Below are 25,283 nucleotides of genomic sequence, written 5' to 3' on the forward strand. Positions count from 1 at the left end.
TGGTGCAGTCTTCTACTGGAATTTTTATTTCTCAAAAGAAGTATGTGCGAGAAATCTTGGACAGATTTTAGATGAAGGATTGTAATCCTGTAAATACACCATCTAAGTTTAGTATGAAGCTAAACAAAGATAATGGAAGAAAGAAGGTTAACGACACTCTTTACAAACAAATAGTGAGGAGTTTAATGTGTTTGATGGCAACAAGACTTGATATAATGCATGTTGTAAGTGTGATTAGCAGGTACATGGAATGTCCTATAGAGATTCATCTCTAGGCTGCCAAAAGAATTTTTTGTTACTTGCAAGGTACTAAGGAGTTTGGGTTGTTCTTCAAGAATGGAGAAAAGTCAGATCTATTTGGCTTTACAAATAGTGATTATGTAGGAGATTCAGATGATCGAAAAGCACATCTGGGTATGTTTTCATGATGGGCATAGGAGATGTTTTATGGTCATCAAAGAAGCAACCTATTGTCACATTATCATCCACTGAATTTGTTGCTACAACAACTTGTTCTTGTCAAGCTATTTGGCTAAAGAAAATCCAGTTTTACATGGTCGAAGGAAACATATATATGTGAAGTATCATTTCTTGAGGGATCTCACGAATGATGGAGTCATTAATCTTATATACTGCAGAAGTGAAGACCAGATCGCTGATATTCTAACCAAGTCTCTCAAGTGTCTTGCATTTCAGAAGCTCAAGAAGCTACTTGGTGTTTGTACTTCAAATGTTTCAATTTAAGGGATGGAGCTTCAAAGTTTAACTCTTATTAAACTAGATGTTATGTCTGGAACATCAGTTTAAGGGAGGGATTGTTGAGGAAATTTAATAATTTACATGTGGGTTAACCTAGTCTTTAGTGAGTTGGATAGTGTCTATTTTCATGTTGCTTTCAGTTATGTATTAACCTATTTATAGGCTGTTTGTTTATTAATGAAAATGCAGAAAATTTATCCTCTGCTTTCTCTTTATCCTATGCTTCCTATTGTTATTGTGAAAAAATGTTTTATTAGTTTTTTTTTTTATATATATATATCAATAATATCCTGGAACACTAGGAAAGAAATAGGCAAATAGGCCCAACCCTTGTGTGTCATTCCAAAAAGTACAAGAAAACTATTTATTTGCTATTAGTTATTTCTACGAAAATGAATATTTCTTGTTAAAATAAGTTTATTCTCGTTACAAATTGTCATCTTCATTGCAATAACTTGTCATAAATTCTCATTTTTCTTGTAATAACGTACATAAAAGATTTTGCTGTTGTGGCTGTGGGTTCTGGTCTGCATCACGGGTGTGTGCCTAATATTGTAACTGTTGCTATTCCCAATTTGGTTTACATTTTCTTCTATATATGCCTCCTTTGCTGTATGATACTTCATGGTTTATCCATGTCCACCATACATTCATGGTTTATCCATGTCCACCATACAAGATCATAATTCTAGATGTGGCAGACTTAATGACTGAAGACGTTGAGCGGCGTATTTGTAAACTATGTTTCTTAGTTTCGTTTAGTGAAATATATTGAGGGTGTCGCACCACTTTTATTCTACTATACAAAATGCCCTGAGTTGTACTATGGAAACTTACTCCAAAGTTACAAGATTCTTTTAATTCATATGTAATTAATCTGTTTTATGTTCTGTTTGGATGGATTTGGTATGAAACTTAATAATACCCTGACTAGACTAACTAATCAAGGTAAAAATGTGTTGTCTTGGGCATGGAAGTGTATGAAGTTGCAATAAATATATATTCTTGATGTTCGAGACTGGGAGTGAGATGTTTGAAGTTGCATCTGTGAATTTCACACTAATGCTGACATTTTGGAGTTCCATGATTTACTGATGTGCTAGAACTTTGTAACATCATACAAGGACTCTAATGCTAACATTTTTCTGTAACTGTAACTTAACAGCAAGCTAGTGAAGAAAATACTATGCACTCTGCATACAAGGACTTTGTGCTTCATGTTCCGCAACATAAAGATTGCAGAGGGATATCCAGTCTGTCGGATGCTTTCTCAGGTCTCGGATGCTTTATCGATTTGTAGATAAAGATGCAAAAAAATTGATAGAGTGATTTTTGTCCCTAGTTACTTGAGGTAATTGTTGAGGCAGATGACATATCAAAAGGCTAGAATTTGCAAGAAATTGGCATAGTTTTTACTTGATGGCGTGGTGGAGTACCTATAGCTGCTTCATGATGTAGCAAGTAATATGATGCGAGCTCTTTGTAAAATGCCGCAAGAATTTTGCAATGAGAGTATAGGTACGTAGTTTGGAACCCTGATCTAGATACACTTGGTTGTGATCACATCATGCATATATAGATGAAAGATGCAGCTTTGTAGGGATGTTAAATCTATAAAACGGATCAATCTTTTTTGTAGCCAGATACTGCTAGGAAATTTGGACCTCATGCCTGTGAGTCGTGGAGTACTCTTCCTGTCATAAACTTTGGCAGCTTCTCTCTTGTTGAGAGCATCCTCTCTATACCGGTTGGGATGAAAAGTGGTCAAAGGGTCACCTTGGGAAGAGTTGTAAACATTAAAATTATTCTATTTACAAGCTAATGTGGAAGACACATCTTTCATGTCGATCATATGGCAAACATTGCAAGAGATATAAATTTTAAACTTCTCTTGTTAATCAAATCATACCAAGTCAACAGTACGGAGAACATGACTCGCAAATTGAAGTTTTCTAAAATTAAACATCCTGGGTTTGATCTTGAGGATCTTATTTTGGTGAGTTACGTGTCATTCAAAAATGAAAAACATAAAAAAATAAAGCACTTTCTAATAACTATTGGGTTAGGAGTAATTATTTTTTGCTTGTGATAAGTAAAAACATTGTACTCCTATCACATCATAAGATGTTATGTCTATAGGGACAATATTAATTACACACATCTAGTAAAAAGATAAAGAGTACCAAATCCTTCACGAAATTCGAAGACACTTTATAATTTTCTTAGGGTGAGGGTCATTTTCAAATTTTGCATTAGCACGAAGATAAAGACAGCCCAATCTCTCAAAAAAGAATCGTCCCATTTGGATAGAATGATCTTATTTCATCTTAATTAATTATTATAATTTTTTTAAATTTTTATATAAAATATAATAAATAATATAATATTTTTAAATTCTAAATAATAATAATATTATAATAATATTTTATTCAACTTTCAACTTTCATCTTAACTTATTTTGTCTTAATTCACTATCCAAACCTCATCTTAATTTGCTTGGGCCCTACTTTTCACGTGAGATCTACAACATTTTCAACTCAACACCACTTTATATGTAGGACCCATAACTATTTTTAACTTCTCATTATAAATATATCTAAACTCATCTTAACATTCAAACACATTTATACTTATCTTATATGGGCTCTACAAAACTTACTCTATCATATCAACTTACAACTATTTTTATAAAGAAGTTAACTTATCTCAATTCAGCTTAACAACGTAGGCTTAATCAACTATCCAATAACGCGTACTATGTTTTCTGTTGAAAATACATAATTGAAAACCAGCAGCATTCTTGAGGGCATTGAAACAATTGTATTCATGAAAATAAAAGAGCGTTTAACAAGAATGCTAAAACTTGCTAACTTGTTGCATGTACAAGTATTTATTCAAGAAAATGATAAGGTTTCCCACATTTTGTCACACTCTGCATGATGCCAAGAAAATGATACGTTTATAGTCAATAGAAATGTTAATGTCGCTCACGTCAGTATCATGAACCCACAACTTCATTATTCAAATATTCGTCCTTAGATTGCGGATTTAATCACAGTTTGGTCTTGAAAAAACGGACAAGAAAGAAAAGCACAAATTGAATTTGATTTAGGAGCCCAAATTTATTCAAATTATTTAATTTATTTCTGATAATTATTCAAAAATTTTCTTTAATTAATTAATGATTATCACATTCACCGCCAGGAAATTTAATGAGGTTAATTAGTGTGACAGCTGGTACGACAAAATAAGAGTCCTAAAATAATTATTCACATTTCAAGCATGAGACACTTATTTTTTTCAAATACCCAAAAAAGGGTAGAGGAGGTCGGGCATCCATTTCCCATTTATCCTTTATCGTTTGTTTTCATAAATGAAATGAAATGTGACGAAATAAGTTAAATAAAATATTATTAAAATTTAAAAAAATTGTATTGAGATTTAATAAAATTAAATTATTTATTTTATTTTATATAAAAAATTAAAAAAGATGTAATGATTAAGATGAGATGAGAGTTTTGTAAAAACAAACATAGCTGTGACTTCTGTCACGTACATATAATTTTACGTAATTTTTATGTACTCTATTGATATAATTGAATAAAATAATTATTTTATATTAAAAAAATAACCAATTACATTAATAGTAGATTGTGTAAAAAATATATAAAAATAACTGTACATAAAATTTTTGATCCATTTATTAGTTTCAATATATATGTGATAAACGCATGGTAACTAAATACAAATACTAATGATTTAAGTAAAACAAACGAAAAGTTCTATATGAAGGCTTTATACTAAACACTTCTATTTAATTAGTATGTGATTTGTTATTTTTGTCATTTTATTATAATGCTTAAATATGTGTGTCAATGTGTTTAAATAGAAGGGCTAGAATGACATATCGCATATAGATTAAATGAAAGTGTGTGGTATAAGATTTTCATGTAGCATTTCTCAAAACAATATTGCATATTTCTAATGTTGTACAAATGATAAATGGTGTTTTGGATATTAGAATGAGTATTCCTTACACCTAGTTAGTGTAGAACAGACTAATATTATATACAGTCACTTTTGCGTATTCTTATATATTTTATTAATGTTATTGGTTATATTAATTTTTTTAATATGCAATCAATCACATCAATATAATATATAAAAGTAATTGCATATGAAATTTTTATTATTCAAAATAGAGAGACGCATTCCCGGGAATATGTGCAAGCTCGAGAGATTAGTGGAAACTTTGTCCAGAACAATCAAAATCAATCAACTATATGGGGGGCCATGTCATGTTCCATATAAGATTTTTCTTCCAAAAAATAGTATTACTTTAAGAGCACATTGAAGCCACCGCTCTATTCTATGACGCAAAGTAACCAATGTAGTCTCATGTTTTCTCATCACAATCGCCTTTCACAGACCTCTAAAAAAGACAACAGTTTGAATCTTCCACTACACAGACAACATTTTACTTCCTTGTTTTGTGTTGCATTGCTTTGATCTCCACTGCATCGATCATTGATTCATGAATTCTTTGGCATTCTTCTAACCCAAAAAGTCATGGCGCATGACTCGAACCCATCAACTGTCTCTCTCTCTTGGCCCACCAACCCCTACTTCTTGCCTCCAATCTCGCCATGGCCGCCTCCATTCATTTTCTTCATCCTCTCCACACCTATATATATTTCAGACACTTCGGGCTGCAGTTAAAGAATGCCAACAGCCTGATCAAAGCACAAAGAGTACTGTATTAGAGAGAGTTTTTTTTTTCTCGGGAAAGAAAAATGACTGTAGATGAGTCTTTTACGAAACCAGGAGCAGTGCCATTCAAGTGGGAGATCAAGCCCGGTGTTCCAAAGCTCCAGCACCAGCAAAAACAGCCAGTGGTGCTATCTCCGCCGCCTCTGCCGCAGCCTCGTAACTATCACCGTACAGTACTTCCCACACCACCGCAGAAGCTTCGGCCACCGCCGTCGTCTGGGTCGGCTTACTTTGTGCCTCCGTTGGAGTCCCCATCTCGGGTCCGCTCTTTCCGGTCGTCCCCAAGGATCCGGTCTGAGCGCTGGAGGTTCGACAGACAAACCACCGCCCTGGTTAGGCCCGAAGTGGTTTCGCCTGGATGCTTCCCGTCGTCTTTTCTGAAGAGGAGCAAGACGGGAAAACAGACGCTCCCGAAGCCCGGACTCGCTTCCGAACCAGACTACAGTTCTGATCTCGAGACGCTGGCCCGGTGGTCCGTGTCAAGCCGGAAGTCGCTCTCGCCATTCTCCGAATCTCCGTCGACGTCGTCCTTTTCGTCGTCGTACCATTCGTCGCCCCGACCCGTGGGTGATGCCGAGTGGGCCGGGTTCGGACTTTTCTGAATGATGCCGTTGGGGCTTTGATTGTGTGGACTTTTTTTTTTTGGTCGCATAGTAAAATCGTAAAGAGCTCATGATATATAATATATACATATTTTAAATTTTGATGCAAATGTTACTCTTTTTAGATTTTATTTTATGATATATTTTAAGTGATTTTATAATTTATATTTTAAAAATAATATAAAAATAATGTTATATACCATATAACTATCTCATTTGAATCCTATTATATATGATGTGTCATATTTATCATTATTTGATGATAAAAAAGTATGCAATAAATACTCATTTAATGATGGTAAATATGTCACATCTTACTTAGTAAGATGCAAGTAGAATGACAATATAGTGTATAAAATTTTTCATAATATAATATGTCATTTTAAATCTTAGGTTAACAAATATGATTGAAGATTATAAAATTTAAGACAAGCCTTTCATTGTGAAATCTTTCCTATGTGAGAACTAAATAGGGAAGTTCCAAATCCGAAAGCTTGGTTCTTAACATGTGAGACAAATAAATAAAGAAGACATATAGAGTACTGCTATATATAGTAATTTTTGTGTACTTCTTGTGTATCCCACTGATATGATTGACTGGATTAATTTTTTTAATACACAACCAATCACATCACTTAAATATATAAAAAAATATGCAAAAATAAATGCACATATAATTTTTGGAATATGAAACTTTCAAGTATATTATTCTATGTTTTTATTTTTATTTTTTTTGATAAATAGATGCTTTTATTTATTATCTTCATTTTAAATCTATTTAAGAACTAACTTAGGCATCGGAGCATCACTGAGAAGGAATTCAAAACAATCTGAAAAGAAAGTCTAATATCTTGCTGGGGAGTCGAAATGTGTATCAACCAATATTTTGAATACCGTACCGGATGCCGTACCGGTTAAGGCACTATAACGAAATATTTCAGTATCAATACCATTTCGTGTACCGTTTTGAGATAGTCGATATATGAATAAATTATATATATAAATATATATAAATTATATTCCAAAATAATAGTCTATATGTGAATAAATTATACATAAATATATATATATATATATATATATATATATAAATTATAAATAATCTGATATGAATTGGGGATAAAAAAATAAGCTTGTAGTTTATAGAATGAAAAAAAAAAAAATAAAGGTCAAAATACCAACGGGTATGATTGGTATTTAGATCGGTACAAAATAAATAAAATTTTTATATTAAACTAATAGTCGATACGGTATATACTGACCGTACAGATACGGTACAAAATTTAGAACACTGGCATCAACACCAATCACGTTGGCTGTGTAGTTTTTGTCTTTATATTTGGAAAGTGAGTGGTTATCTCTTTCAAATTTAAAAAAGTAGAGGCCATGATTTTCGTGGTAGGTAGTATCAGTTTAGCAGGCAATTTTAGTCCAAAATCTACGCTAGACTTTTCAGACATGCATGCTTAAAACTTCATAAAATGTCATGTTTCTTCCTTGGTAAACATTAAACATTGCGCCCCTGATCACCACAATTTTAGTCAAGCGATTGTTATAACGTAAGTTAAATAAAAATTTTATTAAATATATTTATTTTTACGTATTTTTTATGTATTTTATTAATATAATTAGTTAAAATAATTATTTTATATTAAAAAAATAATACAGTTAATATATTAATAAAATATATACAAAATTGACTGTCGATAATTTTTTTTGGTCAAACAAATGATAACGGAATCCAAAATGCAATTCAATGATCAACTATGCTTAATTTTTGATACCCCACCCTGATTTAATAAATTTAACAGAGCTTGCAATAAAACAATAGAAATATGAGAGTTGTTTTGTATATTTTTATTTATTTATCATTATCATCGTTATTTTTGGATATCCAAAAAGTTCCTTGTATATATAATTTGTTGATATCCAACAAGTACTGGACGATTAAATTGCGACGGCTAGAAACCTTCCAAATGGACGGTCTGTGTTTTTTTTTTTTTTTTTAATGAAAGATTTTGAATAAAAAAAATTAGATCATATGTCATCAGACTCTTGACAAGATTTGTACTATTTAGAGTATTAGCATTGATTTCTCTATATGCATCTTCAAAATTACATCTTATAAAGATTGATTTTGCATATAAAGAAAATCTCTCACATTGAATTATGCATTTTGTAACTAAATAATAATAAAATATCATTATTTTTATTATTTTTTCTTAAAATATTATTTTTATATATTTTATAATTAGCACAATGTAGTCAAAAATACAAATTCAATATATATAAATATTACCAATTTTATATATCAAAATGACCATTTTTGTCAATAAATATTAGTATATATTAAAAAATACTTTGTATCATCAACTTACTATAAATTTAATATATCAAAATTATCTTAATACAAATTTTACAAAATTGATTTTAATGGATATGAGAGAGAAAAAAATAGTAAAATAATATTTAAAAAATAAATTGTGCTTCTTCAAATTTGAAGATATACTATTCATAGTTATGTAACATTTTGAAGATGCATAACCTAATATAGACCAATTTAAAGGGATATTATTCAAATATGAAGATGAATATAAAGATGCATAAACCATTGCCAATGCCTTTAGATGATCAGAAAGCAACTAATGTGAAAATTATTTAGCTTTGTATTGTTGCAACAACAATGCTATATATATATATATCTTAGTAATTCTACATACAGTCGTGGAGTGTGCAAATACCGCGAAATCGCTTTGAAAAAGAATGAAATCCACGATTAAAAAGTTAATTTTTTTTTCATGTGGGTCCCATATTAACTCATTTTTTTCAAAAAGACTGTGTGACGCTTGCACAATCACGACTGTAAATATTATTTCTCTATAAATATAGTATAAAATTTGAGTATTTTATTTTAAAAAGAGTGGGTATTATCTTAAAAAAATGATTTTTTTATATAAATTTCATATGTATATATATTTCAATAGCACTACGGACAGTCGACAAATGTAGTCGCCCCACAGTCGCCAAGTCAGCAATCACGTGTTTAGAGCTGCACATGTGATGAAAACCCTATTTTCCCCCCGAAATAGAAAGAACCCGAAATAGAAATAATAGCTTGAAATGTGCATTCCCGCTTCTAATTTCGTTCTGCAACTGAGCTCATCACTCCCAAAGAAATTTTGCTAGCTCGTGTGCGTTGGTGAGAAAGATTTCGTATGGTTTGGTCTAAAAGTTGGAACTGGTCTAAGATAGAAGAAATTTGGTGTCGTGGTCTGAAGCTTGGGTCTTCGCGGTGCTCTTGGTCTTCATCTTGTCTGGGTCATCTTCTTAAAAGGTAAGTTTTCCTCTGTTTGCTGGTATTTAAACATCAAAATGCATCCATCTTCAAGACCCCGTAAGTTTGGGTCTATTTCAGAGTATTTAAACATCAAAATGTATCTTCAAGACCCCATCAAAATGCATCTTCAAGACCCCATAAGTTTGGGTCTGTTTGCTGGTATTTAAACATGTTATAATACATCTTGAAGACCCATAAGTTTGTGATTGTTATGCTTGTTCACTAAATATAAACGTGCATTTTTATTCAGCATTTTTAGTCAGCATTTTTTCCATGTTTGTGATTTTTGGTTAGTCTGCTTGTTCTCCATTTGCACAGGTATTTAGCTGCACGAATTTAATTTGTGTTAATATCCTATAAAGGTATGTTTATTAATCTGTTAGCAAGCTTTATATAGGTGAGGTCAAAATGAATCTAATGTAGTAATAGTGCCAATAGAACAGGCAATTGGACTGTAGTAAACATGGTAAAAAAAGGCTGATTTTTTTCTAACCATATACAATGGAATAAATAATGGTGATATACTTACGAGGTTCTTAGTGCCTTCGTACGTGTTGATAGACAATGCATTTTCTTTTTTAAAACTTAATGTGGGAAATAAACTAGCTATGAATGTTTCATTGAACTCCGGTTATTCATCTAACAACAATAACGAGTAACTTATATTTGAACATCTGGTTCTTTAGTTTAGTTAATATTGCTTGGGGCACATACCTCTTAGGCCAATCCAGTTCCCTTTAATATTTCACTAGACTTGGTAATTTTTTCCAGAAAAAATGAAGAAAAAGAAGTGCTAACTATGTATTGGTTAGAGCTAAAAGAAAATGCTAAGACTGACCTTCACTATTACAGGGCATGGAAAAAGGGGAATAGCTTCCATCTCCGCTTTCACCCTCTACCTCAAATCTCTCAACCTCAGTATGTTAATTGGAAAATTTTAATAGTCTTTGGAAGGGGTGTGCTCGATGTTTATCATCAACTTCTTGCTAATTATCATTATGATTTTTATGTCAGGACATCCATCAAACTGGTTTAGTAAACTTTCCAAATTGCATGCATGGCTACTATAAACCAATGCCTGCATGGTCACCACTGTTTCTACCATATCCAGATGGCAACCAACATTCAGGTATTTTTCAACTCCATACTTGTCCTTTATTTATAAGTTTGCATTTGTTGGAAGTTTAATTGTTTTAATTTTGTTGTTTTCAGGAAAATGCTTATCACCCATTTCAATATGGTATGAGACCTCCAACTCCACACATCGCTACAAGTTCCACAACGAGCGCAATCCTTGGTAGAGATGATACACTCGACTGTAGAGAGACTGATGCATGTACCTCCGCTAGAGTTTATGAGGAAAATAAAGAGGATGCATTAGATCCACGGGAACCCAATGATGGCACTACCTCAAATGCAGATGAAGGACAAATAGATGGTGGTGATTTGATTGAGGAGCCACAGTCGGGGATAGAGTTTAATTCATTTGAAGATTTGCTGAGTTATTATAAGGGATATGGTAAAAGATGCGGATTTGGAATTTTGACACAAAAGAGTGAAAGGGGAGAGGATAAAAGTATGAGATATGTCACTCTTGGTTGTGCCCGTGGTAGGAAGGCCCAGAATAAGGGTTTCAATGTTGCCAATCCACGTCCGACAGGAAAAACAGATTGTAAGGCAAAGATTAATGCCTTAAAAGTAGAGGGAAAAATGCTAATCACAACAGTTCACAATGAGCATAATCATGACCTCAGTTCACAAAAATCTCGGTTCTTTCGTTGTAATAGAGAAGTGAGTGAGGCTGTAAAAAGAGTCATGGACACAAATGACTTAGCTGACATCCAAATGAATAAAAGTTTTGGATCTCTTGTTGTTGGCGCAACTAGCTTCGATAACCTACCATTTTTGGAAAAGGATTGTCGCAATTACATTGATAAGGCACAACATCTACGACTTGGTGCAGGTGGAGCTGGAGCACTTAGAGATTATTTTTTGAGGATGCAGTACAAGAGTAATGGCTTTTTTGCATCGATGGATTTAGACGATGATGGGAGACTGAAGAATGTTTTCTGGGCAGATCCACGTAGTAGGGCAGCCTATCAGTATTTTGGTGATGTAGTTACATTCGACACTACATACCTGACAAATAGATATGGGATGCCCTTCGCACCATTTGTTGGTGTAAACCACCACGGGCAATCGATTCTATTGGGAGCGAGCTTGATTTCTAGTGAGGGCACAGAGACTTTTACATGGTTATTCCAAACTTGGTTGCAGTGTATGGACGGTATAGCTCCAAAAGCTATTATTACTAATCAAGACAGAGCAATGAAAAATGCTATTGCTATTGTCTTTCCAGAAAGTCGACATAGATTCTGCCTATGGCATATACTGAAGAAAGTTCCCGAGAAGCTTGGGTCATATGCTTCCTATAAAACTGGACTAAAAAACCGCCTAATGAAATGTGTGTATGACACTCAATCTGTTGAAGAGTTTGAGACATGTTGGGATGGGTTACTTAACACATATGACTTACATGATAATGTTTGGTTGAAAAGTTTATATGTTGATCGTGAACATTGGGTACCGGTATTTCTTAAAGAGTACTTCTGGGCTGGAATGAGTATAACCCAGCGTAGTGAGAGTATGCATATATTTTTTTTAAGGTTATGTTTATGTGAGGACAAACTTGAAGGAGTTTGTCGACCAGTTTGACAATGCATTGAAGAAAAAGATTGAGAATGAAATGAGTGCGGACTTCCACTCATTTAGCGTCACGATTCCCTACGTATCTAGATCTCCAATTGAAAAGAGATTTCAAGAGTTATACACGAACGCTAAATTTAGGGAAGTTCAACAGTAAGTAATCGGTGTGCTCGATCTCGATCCATCTCTACTTAGATTGGATGGTGTAATGAAAACAAATTTAGTAGAAGATGAAGTTCGTGTTGAAGAGTTCACTAAGCCGATTACTTATTCAGTGACATTTAATAAGGAAGACTGCAGTGCAAAGTGTTCATGTGGGTTATTTCAGATGAGGGGATACTGTGTAGGCATATTTTGGCCATATTCAAAGCTAATGGTGTAAAATCATTGCCAAATCAGTACATTTTGGATCGATGGAAGAAGGACATCAAAAGGAGATACACGTTAATCCAGCGGAGCTATGATGCAGAGGATCAAAGTATAGGTGGCAACAGATACTCTATTTTGTTAAACATGTGTTATCAGATGATAACTTATGCGGCATCTTCGAATGAGCAATTTGAAGATGCAAAGACGAGGATACACTAGATGACTAACTCCTACCGTGAGAACCAATACCCCCAATCTTGGACCCAAACAACTTAGAAGGCGACAAAGTTTGTGAATATTATTCTCCCTTAGCAAGTTCTTAATTTTATCTTATTGTCACCCTTAGCTAGTCCTTAATTTGTTATTTGGTCTTTGATTCAATCAGGTTCAAATACTGGTGCAATTTCACTAGACACAAGTGTTCATGTTGGTAGTTCACAACAAGTCAAGAGTCCAATTGTTGTCAGGGGGAAAGGAAGACCTTCATCTTTGAGGAAAGCATCCAGGATGGAAACTGACATGCGGAAAGTTAAAACCAAACAAAAAAAAAAGCACAAATCAGAGGGAAACGTAAACAGGTGCATTTATTTGTTTTAAACATGTTTATTTGTGTTAGAAGTTGGTAGTTAATTTCTCGAATTAGTAGATAAGTAATGGTTGTCTTATTTTTAGCGAGATGAAGGAGATACACCAGTCATGAACACCTGCAGGAATTTATTTGGGCCATCAGAAGTATATATCACTGGTCCTACAAAAGTGCAGGTAAATTAGACGTTATATTATTCATAACAGTCATAGGGAAGTCAAGATAGTATAATATATCATTACATATTAAATAATTATTACTAATATTTACATTATATTAATATTCGCAAGTTATTACTAATATTTACATTACATTAATCCTTACAGATGTAATTTGAGTTGGATGGATCACAGCCGGTCCAGGATGCATTTGATGAACCACAATCGGCGCAATGAGAACCAACACAATCAGACCAAATGAATGTTGGAGACTTGAGAATGTTAATAGTCTTGTTATTTTTAATGTTCATCTTGGAACAATTGTAAAGCACTTGAGAATATTAATAGTCTCCTTATTTTGTATGACAATCTTGGAACAATTTGATGAGACTATCATTATTTGTGTTAATCCTTGATATAATGGAGACTATTATGTTGGGGACTTGATTTAATTGCAGCATGTGTAGGGATAGTTGAGTTATTTGACATATTTATTTAGCATGTGTTTATTGGACATGTGAATATTAATTGTAATGAAAATAAAAGTTTTGTTGTTTTGGAAATGAAACAAAATAGGTTTCAATTTTGTAAATGAAACAAAACAGGTTTCAGTTTTTGTTGTTTTGGAAAGGTTCAAAAACAGGTTTCATTTTTGTTGTACATGGAAATTATTCCAAAACAGGTTTCAGTTTTGTTGTTTTGGAAATTATTCAACACATGTTCAATTTTGTTGTTTTGGAAATTATTCCAAACAGGTTTCAGTTTTTGGAGTTTTGGAAATGAAACAAAACAGGTTTCAGACCCCATATTTGTTGTTTTCGAAATGAAACAAAACTGCTTCACAATTACAGGTTTCTAAATTCTGTCCATCCTATGTCAGTAATTGAACACATAATCCATTACTTAAATTAACAAAGCAGACCTTGTCAAGAGAGCAATAACAACAGACCCAACACAACATAATCTGAAAAAAGTTGCAGCACCTACTGCAATCTCTTGCATTAAACCCAGTTTGTGATTACAAGTACAAGATCTTGCATGAAACACGATCATCAATTAATTCTGAAGCTTCCCCATAATTCAAAATAAAAAAATACAAGGCATATGTTTTCCTAGAAAATCTGAAAAAGAAATACAAGAAAGGGACAGTTTCCCCACAACTTAAACATCCGGTCCATTCATCCAATATTTACATTGCCATTACATTATAACAGTTCATAAACTTCTAATACTTATACTACTTACACCAACTACACCACTACTAAGTCACTAAATTAAAAAAAAAAAAACACCAATTACAAAAGCCCAATACACTCGAAGCAGCGTGCGTGAGCGTCTTATTCTAGCTTCTTGCTTTTGAAGCACCAACTCCCTCTTCAAAAATGCCTCATCTCTAGTGGATTGCACCATCTCTTTCTTCTCAATCTCCGCCGCTCTCTTACGGAGCTCAATCTCCATCTTCTCGATATCGCTAAGTCTCTTCAAGACCTCTTTCTCCTTCCTTTCCACTTCATAGTCTTGCTTGTGGATCCAACTCCCTGCATTGATCACCATTTGCCCACTTGAAATACTTGCAGTAAGGTAATCCCTGATTAATTGAAACATACGAGTAAAGAATGTTAGATGTACACATATTAATGAATTTAATAAATATGTTACATAATCAGATGTATTTACCTTTGTATTGTACTTTGGACAGCCAAAAAATGGACGATTTGGATTCCTCTTCATATTTGAGTATCTCAATGTAGAACCCAGCTTGTAGAAGCACAATAGTTGACCCAAATTATGTATATCAAATGATGAAGAACACAGTAATGATGACGACGACGACATTCTAACATATGATATAGTCATAATGGAAAGGCAGGCATATCAAAACACACCCGTTTTACAATTCCATATGATAGGGAATTCAAGAGTTCCATCTTTGGTTTTTGTTATGTTTCTAAAATTCATGGGTTTTTTTTTTCTTTTATAATAGCCCACACTGTTATCACTATAAATCTCTCATTGTTAAGTTGAAGCTGTCAAACTAAGAGCTACAAGAGATAGAACATGCTAAACTTCCAACACTAAGAGCTACAAGAAATAGAACATGCTAAATTTTCAACACTAAGAGCTACAAGAGATAGAACATGCTAAACTTCCAACACAGTGGCATATCATTAGATTTACATATAAGAACAAAACTTCAGTCACACTATAATTCTCATGAAACTAAGGGAAGGACAAAAAATTTTTTTGTTCTAACAAACATACTAGATTAAGGCATTCGGTATACAAGGCATATGTAGCACTAGCAGCAAAGATGCACCACACTAAATTAGGGCATATGTATATCACTATTTTCGATATACAGATTTCACAAGCTCAAAGATGAGATACTGGAAATCAATATGGCTAAATCATCAACCAAAAAAAGTCAAGATTAGGGCATTCGGTATACAGGGATTTGGAAAATGATAGATTAGTATAAATATGAACCACGCTAGATTAGGGCATTTGGTATCGATTTCACAAGGTCAAATTAGGGCACAAATATGCACCACACCAAATTAGGGCATCATCAAAACAAAACGGGTTTGGATATACAGATTTCACATTGTCAAATACCAAATCTCAAACTAATATCTATGAAATCAAATAGTTGCAGTGAAACAAAATAATATAGAAAAAATATAATATACAATACCGGTGTAAAACTCCTAAAAATAAATTTTACCTTTTTTTACATACCGTCTGGGGAGGGCTAAGAGACAACCACGAGAGGGCTTCCGGCGACGGCATTTGAAAGAGAGCGGAAATAAACCTTTCTAGCTTCGGGCTGCTGAGGAGATTCAGTCTCCAATAGAGATTCACGAAGGAAAGAGAGACTCGAAGGGATATGGGGTGGGGAGCTCGGGATATAACCTAATAATGAAGAAGAAACGACGTCGTTTCTCCTATAAATGAAGCGATGCCGTTTAGTTGAAATAATGCCATGTCAGCAGCTCGGCTTAGCCGATTGTACGCCGGTTGAGGTCCCCGACTGCATTCATCATTTTTGTATATATTTTCTTAAAAAAAAAAAAAAGTACATGTGACTTACATATCTTAAAATTATACAAAAGATAATGTTAGAATGCACAACAAATATACATCTCAAATATGTCTGCAAATAGATTTTTTTTTTTCTTTTAAATACTTTTTAAACATTTTTAACCATTAAAAAATAGAAAAATTACAAATTCATTAATAAATTTTTTTTTAATTATTAAGAAACAAAAATTAAAATACATGAATAACAAGTTTGAGATTAATATTACTCAATCAGTCAAAAATGTTCAAGGAAAAAAAAAAAAAAATCAGTCAAATGTGTTATTTTTGTCAAGAGAAAAGGGATAAATAAAACCAACGGTATCGTTAATTTTCTGATAGACATGATCACGTCGAGGCCTCCACACCGCAATCCCGCTTCCCTTGTGGACCAGGTATTGGCGGCTATACTCCAGAACCGACCCTTTGACGCTCGGCTTGCTGCCTCAGCTACCGCCGGTCAATCTGTATGGACCGTAGAGTCAGTTTCCGAAGTCTTGAGGTCCATACCGAGGGTCTTCTTCCAATCCGCTCGCTCGATTGGCCGCCAAAGCGGCTTCCGACACCGCGCACCTTTGAAGCAGCGAAACCTCAAAGTGGAGTCCGATAAGTTACGGCGCAATGTTTTGGTTCTTGGCCCTGCCGCTTACAGAGACCCCCAGAAGGTGAGGTTGGGAATGGACAAAGCAATGGAGTTCTACTCTTGGGTTGAGGCCCATTTTGGGTTTGCCCACAATGAGATAACTTGCAGGGAGATGGCCTGCGTGTTGGCCAAAGGGAATAGATTGAAAGCTCTTTGGGATTTTTTAGGGGAAATGTCGAGGAGAGGGAGTGGCGAGCTCGTGACCACTGCTACCGTTACCCGTTTGATCAAAGTTCTAGGAGAGGAGGGGTTGGTTAATCAGGCATTGGCTGCATTTTATAGGATGAAGCAGTTTCATTGTAAACCGGATGTTTATGCCTATAATACAATTATTTATGCTCTTTGTAGGGTAGGGAAGTTCAAGAAGGCAAGGTCTCTGCTGGAGCAGATGGAATTGCCGGGGTTTAGATGCCCACCCGATACATATACGTACACGGTACTCATTAGTTCATATTGTAAATATAGCTTGCAAACTGGTTGTAGGAAAGCTATCAGGAGGAGGATGTGGGAAGCAAATCATTTGTTTCGCATTATGCTATTTAAGGGCTTTGTTCCTGACGTTGTGACTTACAATTCTTTGATTGATGGCTGTTGCAAAACCAACCGGATTGGGAGGGCTTTGGAGTTGTTTGAAGATATGAACAGAAGGGGTTGTGTTCCCAACCGAGTTACTTATGGTTCCTTTGTTAGATATTATAGTGCAGTCAATGAGATTGATAAGGCTGTTGAGACTTTGAGGAAGATGCAAGAAATGAATCATGGAATACCCACTTCCAGTTTGTATACCCCAATAATACATGCTCTGTGTGAAGCAGGAAGGGTTCGTGAGGCCCGGGATTTTCTTGCTGAGTTGGTTGATGGAGGGTCAATACCTAGAGAGTATACTTACAAACTGGTATGCCAAGCGTTGAGCTTTTCGGGAGAGGCCAACTTGCTTGATGATGAATTGCATAAGAGAATAAAAGACGGTGTAGTTAAGAGATATAGGCAAGTAATGAAGGGAAAACCAATCATGACCCGTAAAGGATATTTGACTGATGCTGAAGTTTGATATAGAGGAGAAACTTGTTTGTGGTCAGCCATATGAATATATTTGTATAATAAGAAGAATTTTGGAGGGCATATATTGGCATTCTGCAGGTGAGAATTACTCTATTATTATTACATCATTGCTTTTTTTGTCTAATCTTTGTTGGTATGGATTACTATCAATTTTTTCAAACTGCAATTTAATGTGTACCTATTTTAATTGTTTACTAGGCTTACTATTGTCTTCACTGACGCCTGTCATATTTGTGATATTTCGTTCCAAAACAGTGATCCTGTCCATTCCCCAATGCTGTCAAGTTAATAAATTTTCGTTAGTTGAGGAATGAAAATGAAATAGAGCACTGTCATTATTCTCACATATTTTATAATGATTCTTGTTGCATTTGAATTACAAAATGGTTTAATAGCTTTCCTTGAATGCATGTTTATGACAAATTCAGATGGTAGAACTCTATTTTCATTCTTCAGTGGAGGCATTCGGTTTTTCTGATGCTGGTATGTAGGAAGTCAAGAATCTTCATCGATAGTTATAAAAAAATATGTGATGGCGGTAAGATATAAAAGATTCTTTGCAGCTTAGGAGAATGCAACATTTCACATATGCAGGAGATAAAGGAAAATATATCCAACTTCCATTTAGAATAAAAGGAAAAAAATTCGCTTTACTCTATGAGCATGTACTTTACCAACCAGAAACTTTAAATTATAGATCAACCAAGTGGCTTTTTCCCTACCAGGCTTTGCATATTGACCTGGACTAGGGAGCTTTGAATCTCATTAGCACTTTTCATAACATTAGTTCTTGTACTCTACCTAAAAGTTTCTCTGTTTCTATCTGATACACAACATATAACATGCCTTTGAAACATTTTGATTTGAAAGGGGAAGGATATTGTTGGGGGGAATTTGAAGTTTATTGAGCTGCCGGATTCAACTCATCTGATCATGAAGTTTAGATCTATTAGCAAGTTGTAGAGAATGAAGTTATTTCTTTTGTTTTTCTTGTTCTTATTGACATTTATAATGTCATATCAGAGTGAGTTTGTCTTATGAAGACAAGGTAGCAAATAGCGCACCCTCCATAAGTACTCCAACTGTTTTAATCTATTTAATTCGTAAGTACTTAAATGCACTTACTGTTTCTTCTGTACTAAAAAATATCAAGAATACTTATTGGAGTCTAGCTGCAGCTTCGAAACTTTTAAAAACTAGCCAATCTTTGTATGATTATTTGGGGCATAGAATCCATAAATGTTGATGATTTCTTTTATTTTAGTCTCTGTCATTCCCCATATAACAGACCCTTGGACTTTATTTGAAGTCTTCTTATTTTTGCAGACTATATAGGAGAAAAAGCTCAAATTTATACCACTACCATGTCTTATTTGGATCTGTTTTTGATTTGGCTCGAGTTCATCAAATAAGGTTTTGCCAAACATGTACAAGAGCAACGCCTAATAAGAAAATGGAAAAAATGGAAAAACGGAAAAAGAGTAAATAAGAGAGGGGAAAAAAAGAAGAAGAAGCCAAACTAGCAATCATCCAATGATAAAAGGTTTTTGGAAAAGAAATCCTTGATCCATCTACAGAACCGAACCAGCCATTGCCCATTAATCCACCACCTGAAATCCACCCAACCATCAACCAACAAACTCAGCTCCCCCTCACTCATTCAACAGCAAAAATTTCAACAAAAAAGAGGCCCATGGAATCTACAATTGAGGAACCCCAACAACCCTTGAAGAAGAAGCAACAAGTGACAGTGAAGGTTGAGAAACAATCCAAGGAAATAGAGATGACAGACGAGTAGATTATGGATGATTCTACTTTGGCCTATACTCTATTGGACATGCAGTCAAGCCACAAGGAAAAGAAAAAATTCAAAGGCAAGACCCGAATGAATCCGTACAGTAGGCTGAATCCAACCTCTCTCGGGAATTCAAACAAGCTGAAGAGGCAAGTTTTAAGATGCCTCCCTCTTCAAAATGAGAACATTAGCTTGGAATTGCAGAGGCCTAACCTGACCCAAGGGAATCAGAATCTAAAGGCTAATATTAGAAAATATAACCTGGATGTAGGTTTTTTGTCGGAAACCTTGGTAACGGAAGACCGCACCCTACCTATTGTACATATTTTAGGTTTCCATAATTTTGTGCATTTTCAAAGGGGGCCTATTACTAATGTGGAGATCGGGTGTAGAAATAGAACTAGTTAGTGTGAATATGAATGCAATTAATATTTTGGTGTATTCGGATCCTCCTCATCATCCTTGGCTTACTACTTTTGTGTATGCTCTAGCCCAGTGGAATCAAAAAGTAGAATTTTGGAGTCATCTGGATTTAATACAACAAGCATTCCGAGGCCATTGATTTGTATGGGGCATTTTAACAATGTAATAAATCAGAGTGAGAAATATGGAGGGCGGCCTTTTTCTAATAATCAAAATAGAGGCTTGAATGTATTTATGAATAGGCATGCACTCATTGATATAGGGTACCGGGCCCAAAATTCACGTGGTCCAATAACAGGCACGGGCCGGCTTTAATTAGAGAAAAATTGGACAGAGTGATAGTAACAATGAATGGATAATGATATTTCCAGATGTCATGTTATAGCACTTAGCATCTTCAGCTTTGGATCATCATCCACTAATACTTTGCATAGTTAATAATGCAAGATAAGCATCATCTTTCAAGTTTGAAGCATTCTAGAGACGTGAACCTCTCAACCAAAATATTGTCAAAGAAACTTGAAGTAGTAGTTTTTAGGGTAACCCTACCTATATTCTTTGTAAAAAAAATCAAAGCAACAAAGAAAGTCCTCAAAATCTAGAATAAGAATCACTTTGAAAGAATCCAGCACAGCATTGAAAAATTGGAAGCAGAGTTGTTACAAATCCAAATCAACCCAATGGACGTCTTCAACTAGGAAAAAGAGAAACAATTGCAATATAATCTCAACAAGCAGAGAGAACACGAAGAAACCCTTTGACGACAAAAATCAAGAATCACGTGGCTCACCACAATAGATCTGAACACCAAATTCTTCCACCTCTCAACAACAATACGAAGAAGAATAAATTCAATAGACTTCATCAAGACAAGCCCAGGTAACTGGTCTACAGACCCAATTACAATTGAGTCTATTTTCATAAATAACTTCATATCCATATGTACTTCTTCAAATCCAAAATTCCTGAAACACTTGGACAATCTTTTTGAAAGCCAAATAATAGACCAAGAGAATGAAACACTCCAAGTAATACCACAAGAGGAAGAAATATTCGAAGTATTAAAACAAATCTCGAACCACAAAGCGCCTAGCTTAGATGGGATGATAACACTTTTTTTAAACATTATTGGCATATCATAAAAAAAGATGTGATTGGTGCAGTCCAGAATTTCTTCAGAAGCGGAAAGCTACTAAAGCATATAAACTACACCAACATAGCTCTTATCTCAAAAACCCAAAGCCCAAACAACCCGAGCCAATATCACCCAATAAGCCTTACCAATGTCATTTATAAAATCATAACTAAAATCATGGCCAATCAATTCAAAGCTACATTAAATAGAATCATTTCCCCGTTACAAACAACTTTTGTCCCCGGCCGCAACATCAAAGAAAACACAGTTATTGAGCATGAGCTCTTTCATAGTCTAAAAAAAAAAGACGGGGAAAGAAGGTTTGATGGCCATAAAATTGGATATGGAAAAAGTTTTTGATCTAGTAGAATGAGAGTTTCTTTTTTACAGTAATGAAGTTATTGGGCTATAGTCAAGTTTGGATTAATCTGAGCAAAGAATGCATCACGACAGCAACATTCTCTATTATGATAAATGGCTCACCAAATGGGTTCTTTAATGCACAATGAGATCTTAGGCAAGGTGATCCAATATCACCATTCCTTTTTAGACCGGTAATAGAGGCACTTTCAAGGATTCTACTAAAAGTTTAAACACAAGGCAATATGGAGGAGTAAAAATTAGCAGAGATAGTCCACCAGTTTCTCATCTACTCTTTGCAAATGACACAATTATCTTTACAAAAGCAACCGAAAATAATGCAAAAGTCATATCTGAGAGCTTAGAAAAATATCAACAGTGGTCGGAGAAAAAAGTCAATATGAACAAGTCTTCCATCTTTATCACTAGGAACACAAATTAAGTCATCAAATTAACAATTAGTCAATCTCTGCCATACAAAGCCTCATCAGCAATAATAAAATATCTGGGTCTCCTAACTACTTTTAGCATAAATATAAGAGCAGATTACCAAGAATTGCTAAACAAGATGAAAAAGAAACTGGAAGGTTAGAAACAAAAACTGCTCTCTCAAGCTGGCAGAACAATGTTGATCAAAATGGTAGCAAGCACCATCTCCACCTACTTTATGTCTTCTTTCGAACTTCCAAAAACAGTTTGGAAGACTCTTGACACAGAATTTAGAAATTTTTTATGGGGATTTTCAAAAAATAAAAATCACAATCTGACCTTCAAATCATGAAAATCAATATGCTAGCCAAAAATATTTGGAGGTCTCGAACTCAGACAGATGGTAAATATGAATCAAGCATTATTAGCAAAAATGGGCTAGGAGATGAGTGAAAGACAAAATGGTCACTAGCACACAACTCTAATTGCAAAGTATCTCAAAAACTCTAACTCCTTGCATGTAACACTGAAACAATCTGATTCTAGCTTACGGAAATGGATATTACATACAAGAGAAATATTGAAGAAAGGAATATGCTACCAAATACACAATGGATGTTCAGTCAATATATGGTCGGAACCATGGATCCCTACAATAAGCAATTTCAAGCCTACGCTTGCTCAAGGAATGAATAAGATACATCCCAACTTAAAAGTTGCAAACATCATCACAAATGCTCCAAAAGTTTGGAATATTCAAAAAATACAAAGACTGTTTGATATAGATAGTATAACAAAAATTCAGAAAATACCACTGTCATCTACCTCTCAAAGCCAGGATAAAATAGTCTGGACCACGAACCACAATGGCAAGTTCTCAGTCAAAATTGCTTACAAGATGGTGATCAACAATCAAGAGGCAGTCCAACAGATGGATGAGCCAAACTTTTTCAAACTCATTGGAAGCTGAAGATCCATGATAGACATAAATTGTTGCTTTGTAAATCCCTTTGGAATATTTTACATACCAAGTCAAAATTTAGTGAAGTCATTTCAACAAGAATACTAGGAGAATGTCCCCTCTGTAATCTAGAAGCTGAAACTACACTTCATCTCTTTATAAAATGCCCAATAGTCAGAATCCCGTAGAATCAAAGCCCATGGCCATTAAATCTGGGAAACTTACCAATTCAGTCCTTAACCGACTAGATAGGAGTGATCTTATTTCTAGGGAAAGAGCTGGGACTGTAGGAAACAGAAAAGCACAATTTTCAATTATTTGCAGTTATCATTATGGATTTCATTTAGAAGCAAAGAAACGATATCGTTCATAACCAAGTGCATTTCTCAATTGAAATGACAAACTCCAACTGAGCAGAATCTACCAAGCCTACAAAGAAGCATGGAATAGAAAGCAAACAAAACAAACATAAATTTGGAAGACCCCTCTCACTAATTATCAAAGTGTTTCTTTTGATACAACAGTTAGAGACTCATTCTCAATCGCTTCAGCAGTTTGCAGAGATCACAATAGAAAAATTCTAGAAATACAAACAGAAAAAATTCTTTCTTTGAATCCTCTTGTAGTAGAAGCTATGGTAGCTCTACTAGCAGTTAGAATGGCTTCTCACTGTCAACAAGAATGGGCTATCCTTGAAGGGGACTCTCAACTGGTTATTAAAGCAATCCAAAGCACTGATTCTTCACCAAATTGGAAAATATCCCCCATCGTAGAAGATATTTAGCATTCCTCTCTTTCATATTGGTATTGGAAACTAGCCAAAATTCATCAATCTGCAAATCGATATGCGAACCAACTTTGTTTTTGGTTTCATACCCTCTGATCTTCTTTCTAGATGTTCTTTGTTTCTTGACCATGGAAATGACCCAATATTTGTACTTTCCTTCATATATATTATTATGCAAGCTTGATTAGGAAAAACAAAAAATCTTGGCACTCATGACAACTGGTCCTCTATTTCCAACATGCCAAAAGTTCCACAATCTTGCTTTGCTAGTCATGACCCAATCTAAGCCCAACAAACTGACAATGAAATTCCAAATAGAGCTAGCCACCTCACAATTACAATATTAACAAATTAAATTCTATTATATACAGTCATTTTTACATACTCTTTGTGTATTCTAATGATATGATTAGGTGCATTATTTAAAAAAAAATTAATGCAGTCAATTATATCATCAGAGTGTATAAGAAATATATAAAAGTAACTGCACATAAAATTTTTATAACAAATTATTTTCATTTCCTACTCGCAATACAAATCCATCACAATAATATTCTTTAGAAATTATCCATAAGGTAGCTTTTATAGGTATCTTGTTCTCCCAAGTATTTTTCCAAGTGAACGGGTCGGGTTACGACCATGGGGATATAACACATTGTAAAATAAGATTCTTACCTCCTCCGAGGCTCCGCTCTAATGAAATCCATCTTCCATTGGGAAGTGTCTCTTGAAAATTACTCCTTCGAACATAGAAGAAAATTCTTCAATCCCTTTCATAATATATTTATTTCAAGAAACCTAACCCATATGACCCATTAAGCTCAAATATTACGAATCATACAATCGTTTGAGCATATATATCTATATATATATATATATATATATATATATATATATATATATATTGTGATGACTAAATGACCTCTTTAAATATATAAACTTCCCCATATTAACAAAGATAGATGCATTGTATGTCATTGTATTTAGAACAACATAGAAAATGTTTTATTAAGGGCTTTGCTACATACAGTCGGCAAATGCAGTCGACGTGCAGTCGGCTGTACGGAATAAATAAAAAAAAATTATAAAATTTTTTTTTTTATATTCAGGGGGACCTACATGAATAAAAAAAAGTTATAAAAATAATTTTTTTTTTCATATAAGTCCCGTATTAATTTATTTTTTTACAGCCGATTACACACCGACTACATCTACCGACTGTAAAAAGTATTTCTCTTATTATTAACTTGAAAAAACAAAGAAGAGTGTTGCTAGAGAACGGCCGGGTTAAGTAGCCCGTGGCGCACTATTGATTTGACGTCC

At 34.2% G+C, this 25,283-nt stretch overlaps 3 protein-coding genes across 6 annotated transcripts; all 3 read left to right on the top strand.

Annotated features, from left to right (window-relative positions):
* Window positions 1-5,151: 5,151 nt before the first annotated feature.
* Window positions 5,152-6,233, top strand: LOC122297279. Its single transcript, XM_043107299.1, has one exon. The coding sequence runs from the start codon at window positions 5,553-5,555 to the stop codon at window positions 6,129-6,131; it is 579 nt and encodes a 192-aa protein (XP_042963233.1). The 5' UTR covers window positions 5,152-5,552; the 3' UTR covers window positions 6,132-6,233.
* A 4,346-nt stretch (window positions 6,234-10,579) lies between these two features.
* On the top strand, window positions 10,580-13,524 carry LOC122296587 (protein FAR1-RELATED SEQUENCE 6-like). Its single transcript, XM_043106391.1, has 8 exons — window positions 10,580-10,597; window positions 10,681-11,583; window positions 11,746-12,057; window positions 12,164-12,327; window positions 12,522-12,652; window positions 12,929-13,071; window positions 13,216-13,305; window positions 13,483-13,524. Exons 1-8 carry the CDS (start codon window positions 10,580-10,582, stop codon window positions 13,522-13,524), a joined length of 1,803 nt encoding a protein of 600 aa, XP_042962325.1.
* Window positions 13,525-16,688: 3,164 nt separating this feature from the next.
* Window positions 16,689-20,388, top strand: LOC122297817 (pentatricopeptide repeat-containing protein At1g77405). 4 transcript variants are annotated; one of them, XM_043108020.1, is made up of 2 exons: window positions 16,689-18,148; window positions 19,397-20,388. In XM_043108020.1, exon 1 carries the CDS (start codon window positions 16,710-16,712, stop codon window positions 18,057-18,059), a length of 1,350 nt encoding a protein of 449 aa, XP_042963954.1. In that variant the 5' UTR covers window positions 16,689-16,709; the 3' UTR covers window positions 18,060-18,148; window positions 19,397-20,388. The 4 variants fall into 4 exon arrangements, with proteins under 4 accessions (XP_042963954.1, XP_042963951.1, XP_042963952.1 ...); XM_043108017.1 differs by lacking the exon at window positions 19,397-20,388 and adding an exon at window positions 18,499-19,328; XM_043108018.1 differs by lacking the exon at window positions 19,397-20,388 and adding an exon at window positions 18,902-19,328.
* Window positions 20,389-25,283: the final 4,895 nt, after the last annotated feature.

The sequence above is a fragment of the Carya illinoinensis genome, chromosome 15 (assembly GCF_018687715.1).
Source record: "Carya illinoinensis cultivar Pawnee chromosome 15, C.illinoinensisPawnee_v1, whole genome shotgun sequence".
Taxonomy (NCBI): domain Eukaryota; kingdom Viridiplantae; phylum Streptophyta; class Magnoliopsida; order Fagales; family Juglandaceae; genus Carya; species Carya illinoinensis.